Source organism: Cottoperca gobio, chromosome 17, assembly GCF_900634415.1.
Source record: "Cottoperca gobio chromosome 17, fCotGob3.1, whole genome shotgun sequence".
Lineage (NCBI taxonomy): Eukaryota > Metazoa > Chordata > Actinopteri > Perciformes > Bovichtidae > Cottoperca > Cottoperca gobio.
The window spans coordinates 9,207,823-9,225,369 of NC_041371.1; the positions used below are offsets into that span (position 1 = coordinate 9,207,823).

Sequence of the window (17,547 nt, forward strand, 5' to 3'; positions counted from 1 at the left end):
GCATGATTAATACGTTAAAATTCATAACAGGTTAAAGGGAGAAAAGGAAAATGGTTATTTTACAGGAGACGCAAGTTAAAGTAGCTTCTTCCGACCTTCGACCTGCAAAACCTGGTGGGACATAAAATCATTTCGCAGATATCAAACAATATAAATGTCAAAAGAAGGTTAGAGGACAAAAACATTTCAAGTTTCAGGTCGTGCCTGTGAGGAGAAAAAAATGTTAGACAGTAAATATAACTTTACATTGAAATGAATCATAAAAATTAAAATAAAAAAATTAAAATCAACCTTCCCACCCCAAAACGAATAAAGAGATGTGATACAGGTAGGGACAGACATGAGTGTGTATGGTCTCACTCAGAACATGAGAAATGTCCAGTCACCAATGGAGAAGAGGTAGAGTCTGAGTTCAAGTAAACCAACTCTGGTGTTTATATTTTTTCCAACATTTTATTTTTTTTAATGATGACTTGGTTTAGCTTCTATACAGACACCATACAAAGCAAGTCACAAATTCACTTCAAAATATTCAACAGATTGAGCCAAACATTGCAGTTCCCACAAAATATAGGATGAACAATAAAGGCATTATTTCATATACTCCTTTTATGTATGTACTTTTTATAGAGTACCATTGTAAATAAAATACAATACAAGATATACAGCAGTCTATATTTTCGTCAATCCGTTCATGATAGAAAAGCGATTATGCAAGAGTTCATAATCTCTGTACCAAACCTAAACTGAGAACATTTAAAATAAATAAAAGACAATTGAATGTGCAAAGATAACTTAAAAAAAAAAAAAGTAAAACCAAATGTTTAGTTTAACTACATTCATACAAGTCGGTGCAACCCAGTGTCATTTGTTGGCAACTTTCAGTATAATATCTCTCTGTAATACCTCAACACCCTGACACACTACCCTGATTTTTATGAAGGCCTTCATAAAATAACCCAAACTTACTCTAATCTAAAATACCTCTATGATAATACATTTATACCACATGTTCAATTCCATTCAATACTCCCTGGAAAATAAGAAGGAATCAAATAAAAACGATCCAAATGAATGTAGGAAAATCTAAAAGGAAGAACAAAAAACAACTTGGCATGTCTAGTCCTTGAGTCCTCATTTATGGCAAAAGGCAGTGTGATGTCGTGTGAGGAAAGGTTGTGTCCTTTGGGTGGCTGGATAACAGTTCCAAGAGTGACTTGACTGTACGGCGTGTTTTTGTATGGGATGTCTGAATGAGAGTAGGGAGGGGGAGGGAGGGAGGGGGGGGGGGGCAGGGCAGGGCATTTCCAGAAGAGTCCCTAGAGTCTGTCTCACTTCATGATATTCGACAGCCTACTTTGAGTGTGCTCAAACACTCAAATGCACTCGACTTTAGGCTGTGTTAGACGCAAAGTCCTATGGTTTCCGTATCGTGCGAGCTCTGTGGCATTACCCTAAATCACCGAGGGTAAAGCAGCGACAAGCTGTAAATCCTCGATAAATAATCTTCTCTCTATCATGTTTGGCAAAGCAGGGGGACTCTCTTTTTAAACCATCATGCTCTTCTAATTCGGAAGGAGTTGGAAAGCCCTTTTTATTGAAGAAAGGTTGGAAACAGAAGCACAAATCTGCAAATATTGAAAAACAGTGTCAAATGTTTTTTTTTCCTTTTTCTTTGTTTGTTTTGGTTACGTTTTGTTTTATAAGTGGAGATCCAGTAACAAGTCAAGGGGACTAAAAAGATAAAATGGGAAACACCAAATGGCAGACACTAATACATGGATTAAATGAATAGGAATGAATGAGTGGTATGGAATTAAGTATAAAAAATGCCGTAGTATTCATCTAAATTCTAAAGTGTGCTTTTCAACACTAAAAAGGGACAGACAGCCTGAAGACGCCAGGAACAACAGACAGATTACAAAACAGATCGTTTGGAGTTATTGACCATGGAAGCACTAGGAAAGAATAATGTGTACTGTGCTGACACCTAGTGGCGAGGACAGGTATGGCAAAAAACTTGCTTGAAATGATTGTGGTTGGTGAAATTGATTTGTGAGGGCGGTGAAAAGACGGAGTGATAAGATCTGTAGTAAAGCTTTGAGTTTGTTTACTTACCAACGGCAAAACCGATGTATTATATAAAATAAAATAAAAAGATTCACCTTTTTTAAAGGAGCTTTTCTAATAAACTACGTCTGATGTGTTGTAGTTCAGATTAAAGTTGGGCCTAAAAAAATCTGAACCCAAAAGTAATTAGCTTTACTCTCCAACACTAATTTCAAGAGTCCCAATGCCAGTGCCACGGATTTGACAAACTCTTATATCTGATTACAAGTGGACAAGATTAATTACTTATTACTAATTTTAGAACAAAATAGCTTGTATGTAATGACTAAAGTGAGTGGGATATTGATCTGTCAAAGCTTGTCTACTGATGACATTAAGGCATATTTTCTTTCTGCAATTCCCAAAATTAACATAAAATGAACTACTTACAGTAAAACATGACAGGCGTTCTGAGTGGCAGCCTGCTGTCTATCAGTGAGTAGCAGAACTTTTAGAGAACTTTGTAACACAGATGTCAATTAATTTTTTTAAACAGACAAAGCTAGGAAAGGGACATCCTCGATATTGGTGTGTTGATGAAATATTTTTTCTCTTTCTGTTGTTTTGTAAAATGGCAAAAAAAAGGTTGGCACGGCAAGTCTTCCTCTCCTTAGCCCATCGCACTCTTCAAGTGTCACTGAAGAAATGTCGACATCACCCCGTTAACTTTCCGTCCCCTCCTCCTCTGCATCCTCCTCCTCCTCCTCCTCCTCCTCCTCCTCCTCCTCCTACTTCATTCCTCCCTCACCCTCCCTCCTCCCACCCTCGGCTCGCTGCTCCTCAGAAGGTCATGAGCTGAAACTCCCGCTCGGCTTGCCACTCCGGCACCCACACTGGGTAGGTGGCGTGCTTCGGTATCTCCATGACGCGGACGGGGAGAGGCTCATTTCTCTGGTGGACATGGTTAGTCACTACCTAGCAGGGGGGGAAGGGAGACAACAAGGGGAGCTAGCACACAGCCTGTACTGCTCGGAGGCCACAAAGCCTGCGGCTCCCACAGCAGCTGGGGTAACAGGGTAAAGGCAGTAGGAGATATAGAGGAGCGGGGGGAATAGATAGGAAGGTTAGAGAAGCAGTTAGTTAGAAAGAGATGGGGGAGAGAAGAAGGCAGGAGGTAGGAGACAGAAGTCAGAGGGCAACAGAGGAAAGAGGTAAAGGGGGAGGGAGACAAATGTACATTTTATAGGCGGGGAAGGGTAGATGTACCAGGGAGGAGTTAGGAAAGAAGTCATCTCACATAGCCAGATCTATGTCTCATAAAGCTAACAAAGTTCTGGGGAGAAAAAAAAACACTGAAAACTTTGGGGAAAAACTGACGTAAGTAAACCATTGGAAAAGCTGACATTCTGAAAACACACATGGGGAGGTACAAACAGGCTCTCTCTAGATTTATTTAATTGATTTGAAAATGCCATTTTTTGGTGAAAAGAGTTTCTGCAGACCTCTCTGAGCTCGCAGAGGCCTGGCTACGTGAGATTAGGAAAGGCTTAGCAGCAAAGAAGAAGGCTGGTGTGAGAGGGAAGAGAGAGGAGGAAAGGGGAGAGCAGGATGGGTAGAAGAAGAGGGCAGAGGCTACAAGTAAAAGACAAGCTTAGGATAGCTAAGGGAATTAGAGTGGTTAGTGCACACATATGCTATCGGTTAGAGAAAAGGGCAAATACGACAGGACATGGGGTAAAGAGCAGGCAGACAGGGGTCGGGATACTGGTGCGGTAGTGAATCTTCGTGGTCGAGATTGGATTTGGGCCAGAGTAGAAGTAAGTGGGGGTGAAGATTGGGGCGTTATCTAGACTCAACAAGATGGTTAGTGGCTGGGTGAGCGTTTCTATCTGGAGCTGGGGCGCTGGACGGTGCGGGCATGCGTTATTAGCAGCGTGTAAACAGGGCATTGGCTGGCTCGGACTTTTAGTTTAGCATGGCCAGGCAGGAGAAGTGGCATAGGAGGTTTGTTGCTTCTGTCTCTGCCCAAAAGGGAAGTCACTGCAAAGAAAGGATCTAGTAAAAATAAGAGGGGTAGGGGGAGGGAGGTCAAAGATTTAGAAAGTGCAGAGGGCCTAGTTTGTTATGGGTGAGATGAGAAACTTAATCCATGCGCACTTACTACATCCAATTAGAAAAGAAAAAGGACATGAAAAAGAGTTGACGTTTTTTTCCACAGTGCTTATCTTTGATATTTGCTTTGAAAGAAGGTTTTTTTTATTTCTTTTGGAGCATTTCAGGGATCTAATTTGATTTCTATTTAGTCTTTTTCTCCTTTGCCCCTTTGTGCTGTGTGAACAAGACGCTTTCTTTGCCTGCATCGGAGGCAGGAGAGGTGGCTTTGATGCATTTGGAGCTACCTGTCTCCCTCTGGTGGACAAAGTGTGCTTGGCAACATGCCTTCTAGTAGTGTGAGTGGGTGTTGCTTTGCATCAGCTGTCGCATACTTACTGTGAAAATGTTGGAGCGGCGCTTTGACTGCTTGCGGATGGGCGTGGGCGTGTTGGAGGAAGCGATGGTCTCAATGCGCATCTCCCGCTGACTTATGCTGGGGGTGGAGGGAACAGAGGAGGAGTAGTCGCTGAATGCACCCCCACCATTAGCCGCCTGGGGAGTGAGAGAGATTAAGAGGAACCGACAGAATCAGAAGAAGGGAGGTAGGCAGAGAAAGAAAGATGGAGAGATAGCAAGTCAGAGAGTCTTTATAATAAGGGACATTCTTTTTATTTTCCCACACTGATTAAAGTTATGATTGTGAGAAGAATTACCCAAATGGAGACAATTAAAAGGTTCAATGTGTAATTCTGAGCTCCCAGCTTCAAAGACATAGGGGGCAGTATTTCACCTCTAAACTGGGTCCACACAATTTCTAATGTTAATTTTATAGCTGTAGTAGTTATATGTTATAGTCATCTAGTAGGCATATGTATTGTATTCTAATGCATTCCTTATATTGTGTATTGCATTTACTCCTGTGTAATGTCTGTCAGTGGGCAAGAATTGACCAAACTGCTGAAACTCATAGCCAAAAAACACTGCGATCTTATAATCTTCACGTCTTCATGTGTTTACTGGGGCACTAATGTTAACCGGGGCTGCAGTCTGTGTGACGTTAGGTTAGTTTGTTTATTGGACTAAATCCAAAGTGGCAGAAACGAGAAAACGACCCGCACATTGGTCTCGTCTTCCCGGTGGCAGTGCAGCCAAGAGAGCAGCCCGCCGGGGGAGGAGAGAGGTCAGGAGAGCTGCCTCCGTCAGATGGAGCCTCAGTCAGCCACCGAAGAGACTTGAGCTCAGCCAGAACAAGCTAACTGTAGCTACGCCGTTTCTCGGGGCTGCCGACAGCTATGCACTCGACGAAACAGCCTCCTGGCAGCTGTGAGGACGAAGCGAGGTGGTGCGGGTGGTTTTCTCGTTTCTGCCACTTTGAATGTAATCCAATAAGCAAACTATAACACAGCATATAAAGCAGCTGCACTTCTTCTCCCTCTGTACTGAGGGCAGACTGCAGCTACAGCGACTCACTATCACCTCTAGAGGAACAAGTGGTATTACAAGACTGGACGGAGCGGCGCTAGTCAGTTAGCATGCTAACTTCAGTAGATATCTCTGTAACACAACACATGTCTTTGACATAACGTCTACACTGTTACCTCTTCACATTCTGTTGATAATGTTCGTTGTTAGTTTATTTTTAATTAAATTAAATGTTTTAAGTTTAAATTCTGGCATATCTTACACATTGAATCTTTAAATAACAGCACCAAGCTCTTATTTATATTGAAGCAACTACATGATCAGTAGTAAAACAGTGTGCTGTCTCCTGATGACTCGGGTCTTACCTGGTTAATGTGAACAGAGGGGATCGCTGCAGCGGGGACTGATGAGTGGCTGGGAGAGTTAGGGAGAGATTTGCACGGACCAATAGAGAGCTGCTGCTTTTTCCTCATGGCCACAACCTTCTGGGCAACTGGAGAAAAAAAGAAAAGACACAGTAGCAGATTGTTCATTAATCCTGTCAAATTATTCCTGATATAAATCATATTCAGTAAAAGGAATTCAGAGAGTTTTAGGGGACTGATTATGACCCAATAAAAACATCAAACATGTGCCTCTGGAGATTGTTAGTTACATTTCTCCTTTCTGAGACTAACACTATAAAGTGAGTGTAAGTGTTGTATCAGCTACAAACATACATATTTAAATAATAAGCATCTGTTAGCCTTGGGTTAGCCATTGGATACATTTACCTAACACAAACTGCTAAACTAAAAATAATAATAAACTGTAATTAATTTGCCCAAAAAGGGAAAAAAATGCACAATAAACAAAGTCAAAGATTAATTTGACTGATAAAAATATATATATATATCGTTATTGTGAATTATTTTGGCCAAGATAATGGTGTAATGAAAATTTGATTATCACTAAAGAAAAATGTAAATCTGACAAAGTGTCTGTGATATTGTAAACATGACAATTACTACCTTAATTTAAGACTGCTGTAGCTACAAGCACATAAAACTAAGGGCAACCGAGGTGTTAAAATGTCTGCAGGTAAGAGAAAGAATACCATTTTATAAACAGAACAACAACAGAATATTAACCAAACAGATCTCAACAAAGTAAGCAAAATTAATTCCAGCCAGACGAAGAGGCATATGAGCACATACTCTCAAACACCTCGGAGCCATTTGTTTTCCAGTCAGGTAATAAGCAACATACTGCAATGTGGCTCGTACATATCTCCTGGGGAAACAAAGGCACCTCTATTTTCCAAGTAGAGTAGTCATACAAAATGATGCTTTGGATTTTTGTTGTGTCCTTCACTGAGCTCTACAGAGTGACGTTAGCCAAATGAGACTATTGTGCCCGTCTGAACATCCTGATCTGCCGCGCAATTGGTGCAACCAGTGATTTAATTCATGGCACACACGAGTGAGGGACTGGGTGGAGGGAGATGATGTTCGTGACGTGAATTAGCGCTGAGGGAAAGAGAGATGATTTGAAGTCGCGCTGACAGCTGGGACTATAACGCCCGGCTGCCTGCTGCAGCATGGCAAATACAGAGAGAAGGCGAGAGTGAAACAGAGCGACGTCTCCAAACAGCTCCTTCATCTCTTTTAATTATTTCAAATTGGGCTTCAGGAAGCAATTACGGCGGGGAGGGAAGACAACGTGCCTGTGCATCACGTCAATGACATGCAAAGTGAACGTTGTGTTCCATATTCAGATGTTTTGTGGAGGGATGACAGGCTTTCAAAGGGCCTCAGGGGATAATGTGCCAGAGTTGAAGCAGCCACGTTTCCAAACGAGTTTCATGACTTCAATTACGGATTCCGGGAAGAAACTGAGTTTCCAGATACTTTTAAGAGACATTAAGAAAGCACTTCCCCATTCATACACAACTGAATATTAACTGGTCTCTAGCTTAGAGCTCCACACTTGTATGTAATGCTACATTATGATTTTAGCCTACGTGATTAATTATTGTAGTGTTTGACAGATGTATTCCATTTAACTTCAAATACTTACTATATTATTAATTAAGCCTGTTAATGTTCCTCTACTGTTCACCGAGTATCCTGCCAATCACAGCTGCTAAGCACACTGCATAAAGCATGTCAATGTGTATGTACACCACTCTACACGAGTCAAGCATGCACATGATGCTAGCAATAACTTATGAACAGCATGAAGCACTTGACAATTAGCAAGTGAGCGAGTGAAGAGAAGGAAAAATGGCATAATTAGTGAATTCTAACACAAAATGTACCAAGTAAAGATAGAAGATATAATGTTTTGTCAAAATAACTAACTGATAAATTATCTTATAGTTTTGCACCAGTAAGACCTAATTTGACCGCTTTTCTTGAAATGGGAAGGTGAAAATCTTTATTCACATCATTCACTCGAAATGCTGCTTATTTTCTGATTCAAGAAATCCTGTAGTGTTTCCATCAAACATGGAAATTGTTACGTGAAATGTGGTGTTAGCTCTTGGAATAGTCGTCTAGAATAATTTAGATCTTAATGAATTAATTCAGCCTTTGCCTTGAGTGAGACATGAGAATAAGTCAATAAGATAAAACTAGGGCTGCAAACCAACTAATTATTCATTACAGATGATTATCTGCAGATAATCTTTTCTGATAAATTGCTAATCTTTTAGTCTATAAAAAGTTATAGAACATTTAAAAATGGGCAAAGAAAATTCCCAAACCCCAAGTTGACGTGTGACCAAATATTCATACTTGAGAATTTTACACTAGTATAGTTTCGGCTCTTTTGTTTCTCAAATGACCTAAATGATTAATTGATTATAAAAATAGTTCCAGATTTCATGTTTCGTCAATCAACTAATTGTTTCAGCTCAAGTAAAAACAATGTTGATCAAAGCGAAAGAAAACAGTTCAGAACGGCCATCTTTAAACATGTCTCATGTGCCCGTGAAGAGGTTGTACTCCCAAAGTCGTGTTCGCGCTACACCTTGTACTTCCGGTCTGACCCATTTCCACTTTTTTTTAAGCGCCCCTCTTACCGTCCTGAAAGACTCTCTCCACATTCAGACCATAGGTGGAGCAGGTCTCATAATACGTGCAGCGCTTCAGGTCGTTCGACAGCTTTCTGGCTCGCGAGTCATCGATCACTCTGGGGTTGGCAGCACTGATGGCATCTAAGAGAACGAGGTAAGAAAACAAAAAGATTTTACTTTAACAAAGAGGATGGTTTAATTATACATACCAATATCTACTTTCATTTTGATCACAGGCCAAGTCATCTCCTAACACAGCTGGGCACTGTAGTTTTTAAGAAACGTGACTAAAACAGGAGGAATTAAATTGTCGGGGATTATTTCCAACTGCGGATTAATGCACGTTTGATTGCCGACATTGGGAAGGTGCATGTAGGATTAACTAAAAATAAACTACAAGGGCCAAGTTTAGCAGTATTGAAGAAACATGTCACCCACTGCGACAGTGTGGCTCACTGATGTGTTCTTCTATGGAGCACACAGAAATAAGATACTGTATATCAGGTACACAGACAACACTTGTTACTATGATCCACTCATTGTTAGTTTTGGTCTTTTCGTGGGATTTGTTGACAACGATGAAATCTTCTGAGTGTAAAGACATTGTAAGAACATGGAGTAGAGCTGCATTATGGAGGGAAAAAACACAAAACAGAAGTAGGGAAAACACCTTGTGTTCCAACGAGGACCATGGGGACCTCAGCTGTGTTCCTGTAGCTGGATAGGCGCAAGAAGTAATTGTAGACTGTCTGGAAGCTGATCTCATCCTCCAGGCTAAAGACGAAAACCACCGCATCCACCCAGGCAGCAAACTGAGGACAGAGCAGAGTTGATATGTTGAAGGCAGCACTGTAAAATATAAACTGCCTCATTATTGCACAAGAACATTCACACAACAGATTCACACTTATTGTTACTTGGATGTTTGAGCTTCACTGTGCATACTGATGCATGTGCGGAGTTTGAAACTAGAAGACTAAACAAAAGTTGAATTTGTCTATGCTCACTTGAAATTGGAGATTAAACCAGTGAGAAGGGACTTTTAAATTAAGTACAACTTTTGAAATAACATTAGCATATTCATAGAGCCAAGAAGGAATAGGTGTAAATGTAATAACTTTTAACAAGGTAATTTAACATCTTTGTGGGGAAACTATTCACACACAAATTATTTTAAGTAATTATGTCTTAAAACACATTTTTATTGGATACAATTTGTTCTTTTAATGGCGCCCTGAAAAAGGCTACGTGTCTTACATGCAGACATTTTTACTGTTATGTGTTGCAGGCTTTCTTTTGTCTGAAGTTCATACATACAGACAGAAGGGGGCAGTGTCACAGCAGGCACAGTGAGGCAAAGAACCAGTATGAGGTGATATGAAAGTGAATGATTAAACACTACTATTGCATTTTTGTCTATTTTCTGTATTCCCACTGCTATCATAATCTAGGAGTCTTTGTATTTGCAGCGTCGAATACATTCACATCTAAGCATAGTTTATGATCCAACAGGGGAAAGATGTTTCCCTTGAGCGGAGGAAATCAATCCTAATCACCATGCATTGTAGGAAAGAGGCTAAACAGAATCCAAAGTAGTGCTAGCAGTGACAATCAAGGGATAACTATTACCCCATACTGCCCTCTTCTCCATTCGGCTTTCACCTCACCCAGACCCCCATAGGGAATGAATGGCGAATCAAGCCTCCAAGCCACAACTCTGCTCCGCCTCCTGCGAGTGTGAACATAATGGAGGGCTTTAATTATGCCACTAATTATACAGGCAGCTGAAAACTGATCCAAACTAATTTCTATTCCCTAATCTCACGGAGCGTAAAGCAAGTGTTAAATTTGGAGCTCTTCCAGGCCAGGTATCAGTCGCTGCTAATGGAAACGCACGGTCGAATCACAGCGAGCTTACGCGTGACCAGAAACACTGAAGCGAGAAACAACGGCTTGTATTTTCGAAGGTTGGGGTTTGTTAGCATTTTATTGAATCTGCTTATTTAACCTCTTCTTCTTCATATTTAAATAACTCTTTGCTAATAAAAAAAAGAAGGGGGCGGAAACATAAAGAAGTCCCAAGACAGCTTTTTGCTAGTGGCCACTTTTGGGAAGCAATAACAAGCTGAGAACACACTGATCTTTTATCATCATCATCATCATTTGATTTGTAAAGCCCACTTTATAAAACAGTAACTCCATTAGTCTTCATATTTCACATACTAATAGGACGATTAGGATGCTGCGATTGGCGACAAAAAATATTTTTGGCTGGGCTTACTCATCGATCTGTTGCTGCCACTTAAGGGCTTTTGGTAGAACAACCACATAGTGCTGTCACGCTGCTCCAAACAGTCCAGCAGAGAAGCAATGGTCCGTCTCTAAACACTTCCTGCCTGCATAACAGTTTGCAGACAGTTTCTGTCTGACACATCTCGCAGCTTTAGCGTAAAAAGACATTTTACCAGGATCAACACTCTTACTAGGGGTGTAAATCACAATGTTTTATCACAATACAATATTATATAAAGTCTTTGGACAACAATACAATATTTTCTAAAAGTCTGCCACGATAAGATTTCGAGTGGATTCAAGTTAGGGGATTGCGATTGAAATGAAACAATATCATATGCCCAATTTAACGCAATCAGATTCATATCAACTCACAAAATCAATCTAAAATATGATTTGACATCTTCATTACTGGGTTCTTCCAGTCATTGAAATGAAACACAATCTATTCCTTTTAATTAATACAGACCTTCAAAATAAAAGGTGTTGACGCTTCACTTACATTGCTATGGTTAAACCCCTTACCTGTAATTCTGGAGGCCCTCCTTCATCTCTGATCAGAAGTAGGTAGCTCTGTCCATCCACCACTATTTCTTTCTTGAACCGTCCACCTGAAGAAGAGATATTTATGAATTATTTATTATAAAAAGAGTTTGTTTCAAGGTCATTCTCATTCTGTTAAGTCTGCCTTAGTGCCGCTACAAGCTGATATTGGAAAAGTGTCTTTCTTAGGATGCAATAACTGTACCACCAGGGGGTTCCCAAAGAGAAAAAGACTGTAGACACATTTCAGACTCATTACTCCCAAAAATAATGACGATATTCTGGATATCAGATTTGATATCAAAACACAGCGTGACATTAAAAAGTTTGGTGAGATATATACGAGTCTACGTGCAGTTCTCAGTTTAGTCCCCTGAATACGTGCGTTACCATTAGGATCACAAGCCGACAGGAAACCAGGTCTCTCTGGAGCCAATTACGTGGGCAAGAAATTGCTGTTTAGCGTGTCTAATGCACCGCTGCTGAGGGAACAGGTTCAGTGGCTTTGTCTCTGCACTGCCACAAGTCCTGGAAAGGCCCAACTATCACTTCACAAACATTATCAGACTGCACGTTCAGTCCATCTGCATGAGCTACAGAGGTTTAGAAGATTGTTTTTTTACCAGCATTAAAACAACTCATTACACTTTGCAATACACTGATAAGACAAGGAGAGTCATTTTAGAAAAAGACTAAAAGAGAAAGGAAGTGATGGGAGATCAAATCAGATGCAAAACAAATCTCAACCAGTGTGCCTCAGGTCACAGCATGTCCACAAGAGAGTAGTGACGAGCGAACACTCAGCCTTGAGTTTCTCTCTTTTCATTTCATCTAGTAGAAATGCATATTCCTTGCCGCTAGCAAAGCTGACTGCAGATAAAGAAGAGATCAATGGGAAAAATATGCAGTAAATTACATTTTGCATATCATTTGAATGGTTTGGGATTCCTGCAGAGATTAAAAACATTCAAATGAGAAAGTTGTGAGGCCAGAGATGTCCCTAGGAGTAAAAACAGTCTTATGAATACGAAACTATGCTGAAAGCCATTTGACAACATTGAATAATGCACATTTGAAGAGTCTATGAATGGTGCAGCAGATGTGCTCGCAGAATAAAAAGTACACCTGTTACAAGTTTCATAATCAGACACGTTAGCTAAGATATTCATGGTTAGATAATAGTCGGAGATCACAGAGATCAGCGTTTCAAGCTCTGTAGTTCTTGAATCCATGTTCAACCAGCACATCAAGAACCACAGATCTTACATCACAGAGAAGCTGTAAGGGCCATACAGTAGTATGACAGTATTCCTGTCTTAACAAGCACTACATATCCACTTGAGCCAAACTTCCACCATGTTAAGTCCACTTTAGCCCGCTTGGCAAATAAGGGATTCTCCCTGCCTTTTGCACAGGCTCTCAAACCCTGCTGGATGCTGGTTGTGTAACAGAGAGAGAGATTCACGTGCCACCAGCCAGCTTTTTCTTTTTCTTTTTTACTCAAGTCACAGAGCTTTGGGGATTCAGACAAAGGACTGAGAAACTATGTGTCTGTATGTCTCTGAATCCTGTTTAAAAATGGAAAAAAGATGAGGAGGATCACATTACACAGTGAAAAAGACTGCATCAGAACGTTACAGCAAACCAAAGATTTATCAGAATACGGAGTTTGGCAGCACTACAGTATGCCACGACTTGGATTATGGAAAGTCTCTCTGAAATCAGTATCTGTGATGAAAGCATGCAGCTCTTGTGAAAAACATGGGAGGAATTTAAAGTAAACATTCCAGTTGTGTAATCGTCGAGGATGCCGTTGTCTTTATTTAGAGCTGAGCCAATACAATGCATCCAAAGAAAAAAAAGCCTGTGCTGTGAATAATAATAATAAATGAGGCGAACTACCCTACCGTTTCTACCATTACGCTTTTTTACATCACAATTATGAATTGTTTGAATGTGTTGCTCAGCCTTACATAAAAAAAAAAAAGGAGGCGACTAATAACCTTGCGGACAGCCTACAGAGAGACGGTAAGTTGGTAGGCATGGTTAACACGCAGTAAGCATACTCTGCTTACACGGAGGCTTAGACCTTGACACAGAGCCACAATCCAACGGAGCTCCATCCGGTGTTGCTATGGCAACACACCCCGGTACCATTTTTTATTTTTTTTCTTCCAGATATCATAGCAAAAGCCCAGGAACAAATCACTGAATAAACAGCCATCGCTGAACCTTCCTGTGCTGGGCAATGCTTCTGCAAATGTAAATACCCAATCTGGAGTAAAGCCATTAAAGCAGATAGAAAACAAAGAGAGACTGAGCAGCTGCTAATTATGAGACAGGTATGTTGTATCACAGCAACTCGCAGCAAAATAAAAAGGGATACATGGACATATCTGAGCCGACATGTTTCCCTGATTACAGCTTGAAAATGCTTGTTCTGTTTTTCTAGCATTTCCACCATTGATTTCTCAAGGACTAATTAAGCTATGAGGATTTTTTCTCCCTTGGTGCAGCAAAATGCCAAAAACCTAATTATGCGTTTCATGTCTCATCCTCCCTATAATTACACTAAAATGAAACACTGCAAACCCTTAACTCTGGGTTCGCCAACATCTTTGGGGATTTCTGAGAGGAGGACTTACCTTTCAGGCCAATAGGGGGCATTCTCGTTAAGATTCTGTTGTTAATGTAAGAATATCTGATTTTTAAATCTCAGAGTGAATTAAAAATGGCGAGGCGTCCCTTTTTGGAAATAAACCTTCTTGAATATGGTAAACTGGCTCGTTCTCGCTCAGGAAATCCAGGAGGTAAAAGGATTCTGATCGTTATAAAAACGTTCATTTACAGTCCCAGAGAAATGATGGAGTTTAGTGTTACCTTAGAGTTTAAACAATGAACAATCTTCAAAGTTCTTATTTATTGGAAATGTTATGCTTTGTCATTATCTCCTGAATCTTAGTGCAGGAGGAGAAGAGGAATTCATAAAAATTAACCCAATGGATGCCAATTATCAATTTTGGCATCCAGACGCTTCATTTCATCCAATACAAAACATTTAAAAACAAACTAATTAGAAAACAAAAACTCTCATAAAGGCACTATGCTTCATGTGCCTAATACACCCGTCCTAATATGGTTATCAGTCTGTACAGTGTAGCATCCAGTGCCAACATGCTTGACTTACTTACTTACTTACTAATTTAGCCGGCAGGCTGCTGTATAATTTCCCTAATCAAATGCTTTATGAAGACATCAGATTGTTATCAATCTAACAACAAGACTTCTCTTAATTTGTGAGAGGCCGACACTATGGAAAGAAAAGGTCTTTCACTTGTCAGCAGCCACGTATTTTACATGACAAGTTGTGACGTAAAGTAGGCCATAACAGCCACAGTCATTGTGCTAATGTAAATCTTCTTACAGTATGTGACACGTTAATAATCATCTTCTGATCCCCCCACCTCCAACAGTACACTCTTACCTTCAGGAGACTCCTCCTGCACATATGTGCCTGTCAAGTACCGGTGGACCAAAGCAGACTTTCCACTGGACAGATTTCCCACAATGCCCTGCAAGACCAACAGCAAAATACTTATTATTAGTGACAGGCATAACATGACAGGTACAAACCAGAAGCATATGTAGACTCGGAGCCGCATAATGGACACCTGACAAAAAGGTCTCAGCACAAAGTCGTCTCACTTGGTGTTTCCAAAGCTTTCAACCTCGACGACTTTATCCGCCGAGTAAGGTCACACAATGTAGTTAAAAGCTTCAGAAATACAAGGTTAGTGGACCCTGTGTTGAAGGATTACTTTATGTCAAGCTGCTGCTTCCAAGGTCGAGAAGGACCCTTCAAGCTCAATCATGGCATGCTTTGGCAGGTTTTAACCCATTATCTTCCAATTGTGTTTAGTTTCGATCGCGTCAAGAGCTAAATGATCAGAAATTAAACCATTTTCCCATGGATTGTGTGAAAAGAATAACAGAAATTTGTTTTGTTTTTTTAATTCAAAAGGTTGCCGTTTGGCTGGCAACTATCACATCTGATGTAGTATCTGCCGCACAAATGTCATATTGGTTGGGCTGTAATTACCATGCAAATACACAATAGAAAGGTGATTTTCACTGTGATGGTTTGCTTCTCTACAAGGTCCCTTCCATACTGACATGAACTGAAACAAACCATTGCCTGAAAGATAGAAAAATCAAACAAAAAACGTATGGCATACTACATAAACGGTGGGAAGTAATGGTAAGTACATTTTGTTAGTAATTAAGGAACAAAACCCTGAAAACCACAATCTGGTTCTTTAGGGGGGGCTGTGTGAGACTGAAACATTATGAGGAAAGTCCTCCAACATGCACCGGTTTGGCTGCAATCTTTCCCCCGCTTCCTCTCCCTGGTGTCTAGACCAGACCTAGCTACAGCGCCTTCAGGGTGATGCATGGCAGAGGGTGGGCTGGTGATGCCAGCATGTCTGGGAAGAACAAAGGCTGCAACATGCCTCATCTCCTCCTTCTCCACCTCCTCTACCCACCATCACCCTCTTCTTCTTTAGATCATTAGTGGGTGTTAAAGTCAGGTATGGTTCTAATTATAGGGAGGTTTAAGGCACAAGAGAAAATATCTGTTTCAGGCCTTTCCCAGCCTACCCCCCTCTCTATAATTGAAGTATATATATATATATATATATATACACCATGTGGTACCCCAGCAGAATAAACTATGAATAAGCTTTAAGTTAGCAAAACGTGTAGGCTGTGTGCGGTGAAAGCAGCGAGTCAACAAAAAAACGACTTTGAATGCACCACTGAGTGTTCCTGCTGTTTTAACTGTTCGACTTTGTGACCTGCTGGTATATAGCCTTCATGAATATCAAACGCTGTATCAACACTATTCCAGTACAATACTTTTACTCTTCTTTGTAGCCGTTTGGATCTGATCTGGGAATATTAAAGAGTGTGGACTTAATAATGAAAAGATGGCAATACAATAAGTTTTGACCACAGTTTAGTTGCCATTGTAAAACTACAATACTGTGGTGCAAGCTCACTGTTTGTTTTAGCAGATGTTTCAGAGGTTTCCTCGCCCTATCATCATTTCAACTTATCTGCAGGAAGTGTTTTGACCCCACTTCCTGTTATTACTGTGGCATGAAAAAGATTTTTTTTGCTGTCCTACTGAAAAGCTTCATAAGACCAACTTATTTTCAGCATCTTTCCAGGTCCATTTAACAAACCCCTGTTTGGAAGCTGCCAATTATCACCTCAGAAACATAAAAGGAAACGGACGCATTTATAGCGTTTGAAGCCGGAAAAGCAAGTTTGTCCTCGTCTTTGAGCTACTTGTGAATTCCCCCCTTTTCATTCCATTGAAGTTTTCTCTTTTGCAATGTGCCACAACAATTAATTCACCTAACACAGAAATATTATTTCAACCGTTAGAGCAGTTTCTAAAGGCTGCTAGTCTGCAAGGCATTAAATCATGTGACGATGTTAGTTGTGCATTTGGCAGTGGCTGTGTGTGAGCTTCACTGGCGGGTGGGATCAGACCCAGGATGTGTCACTAGTCTAGCCCAAAACTGTCACTCATTTCGCGTCCTGCTGCAAGCCACTCTGCATTTCCATGCCAACGCATCTCATTAAAAATCACACAGTACGTGCCAGGGAAAAGTCCAGCCAATCTCTCAACTGCTCCCTCTCATGTAAAATGCAAAACCAGTATTACATGGACAGAACATGCTTTCCCATTGACATTTAAATCGATCAGTGAGATGAAACCTCGGAGGGACCGTTAGAAATGTATAAAAGTTACTCACCACTTTCAGCTCTGGCACTGACCGACTCAATGTCCATTCCTGGCTGTTGACGAAAGAGTCTAAAAGGAACAAGACAAAAGAAATTAAGTCAAACTGCATTTAAAAGGTAATTCATCAGTTTGAACACATTTCACTGCAGCTACAGATTAAATGACATTCACAGCATTTCCCATTGGATGATGGTAAAGTGACTTCACTGCTACAGTTTATAGACTGTAGTGTGTGCAATACGTTTTACAATGGATTCAGCAGACAGAGAGATGT

General features: G+C 40.6%; 1 protein-coding gene across 1 annotated transcript in view; it reads right to left on the reverse strand.

Annotated features, from left to right (window-relative positions):
* Positions 1-17,547, reverse strand: part of agap3 (ArfGAP with GTPase domain, ankyrin repeat and PH domain 3) — a 115,058-nt gene that overhangs the window by 46,622 nt on the left and 50,889 nt on the right. The window contains exons 2-8 of the mRNA XM_029454246.1: positions 17,284-17,342; positions 14,943-15,030; positions 11,441-11,526; positions 9,294-9,435; positions 8,630-8,764; positions 5,931-6,058; positions 4,540-4,695 (exon numbers count right to left, since the gene is read on the reverse strand). Of these exons, the coding sequence (XP_029310106.1) occupies positions 4,540-4,695; positions 5,931-6,058; positions 8,630-8,764; positions 9,294-9,435; positions 11,441-11,526; positions 14,943-15,030; positions 17,284-17,342 (794 nt within the window). The remainder of the gene's footprint in view (positions 1-4,539; positions 4,696-5,930; positions 6,059-8,629; positions 8,765-9,293; positions 9,436-11,440; positions 11,527-14,942; positions 15,031-17,283; positions 17,343-17,547) is intronic.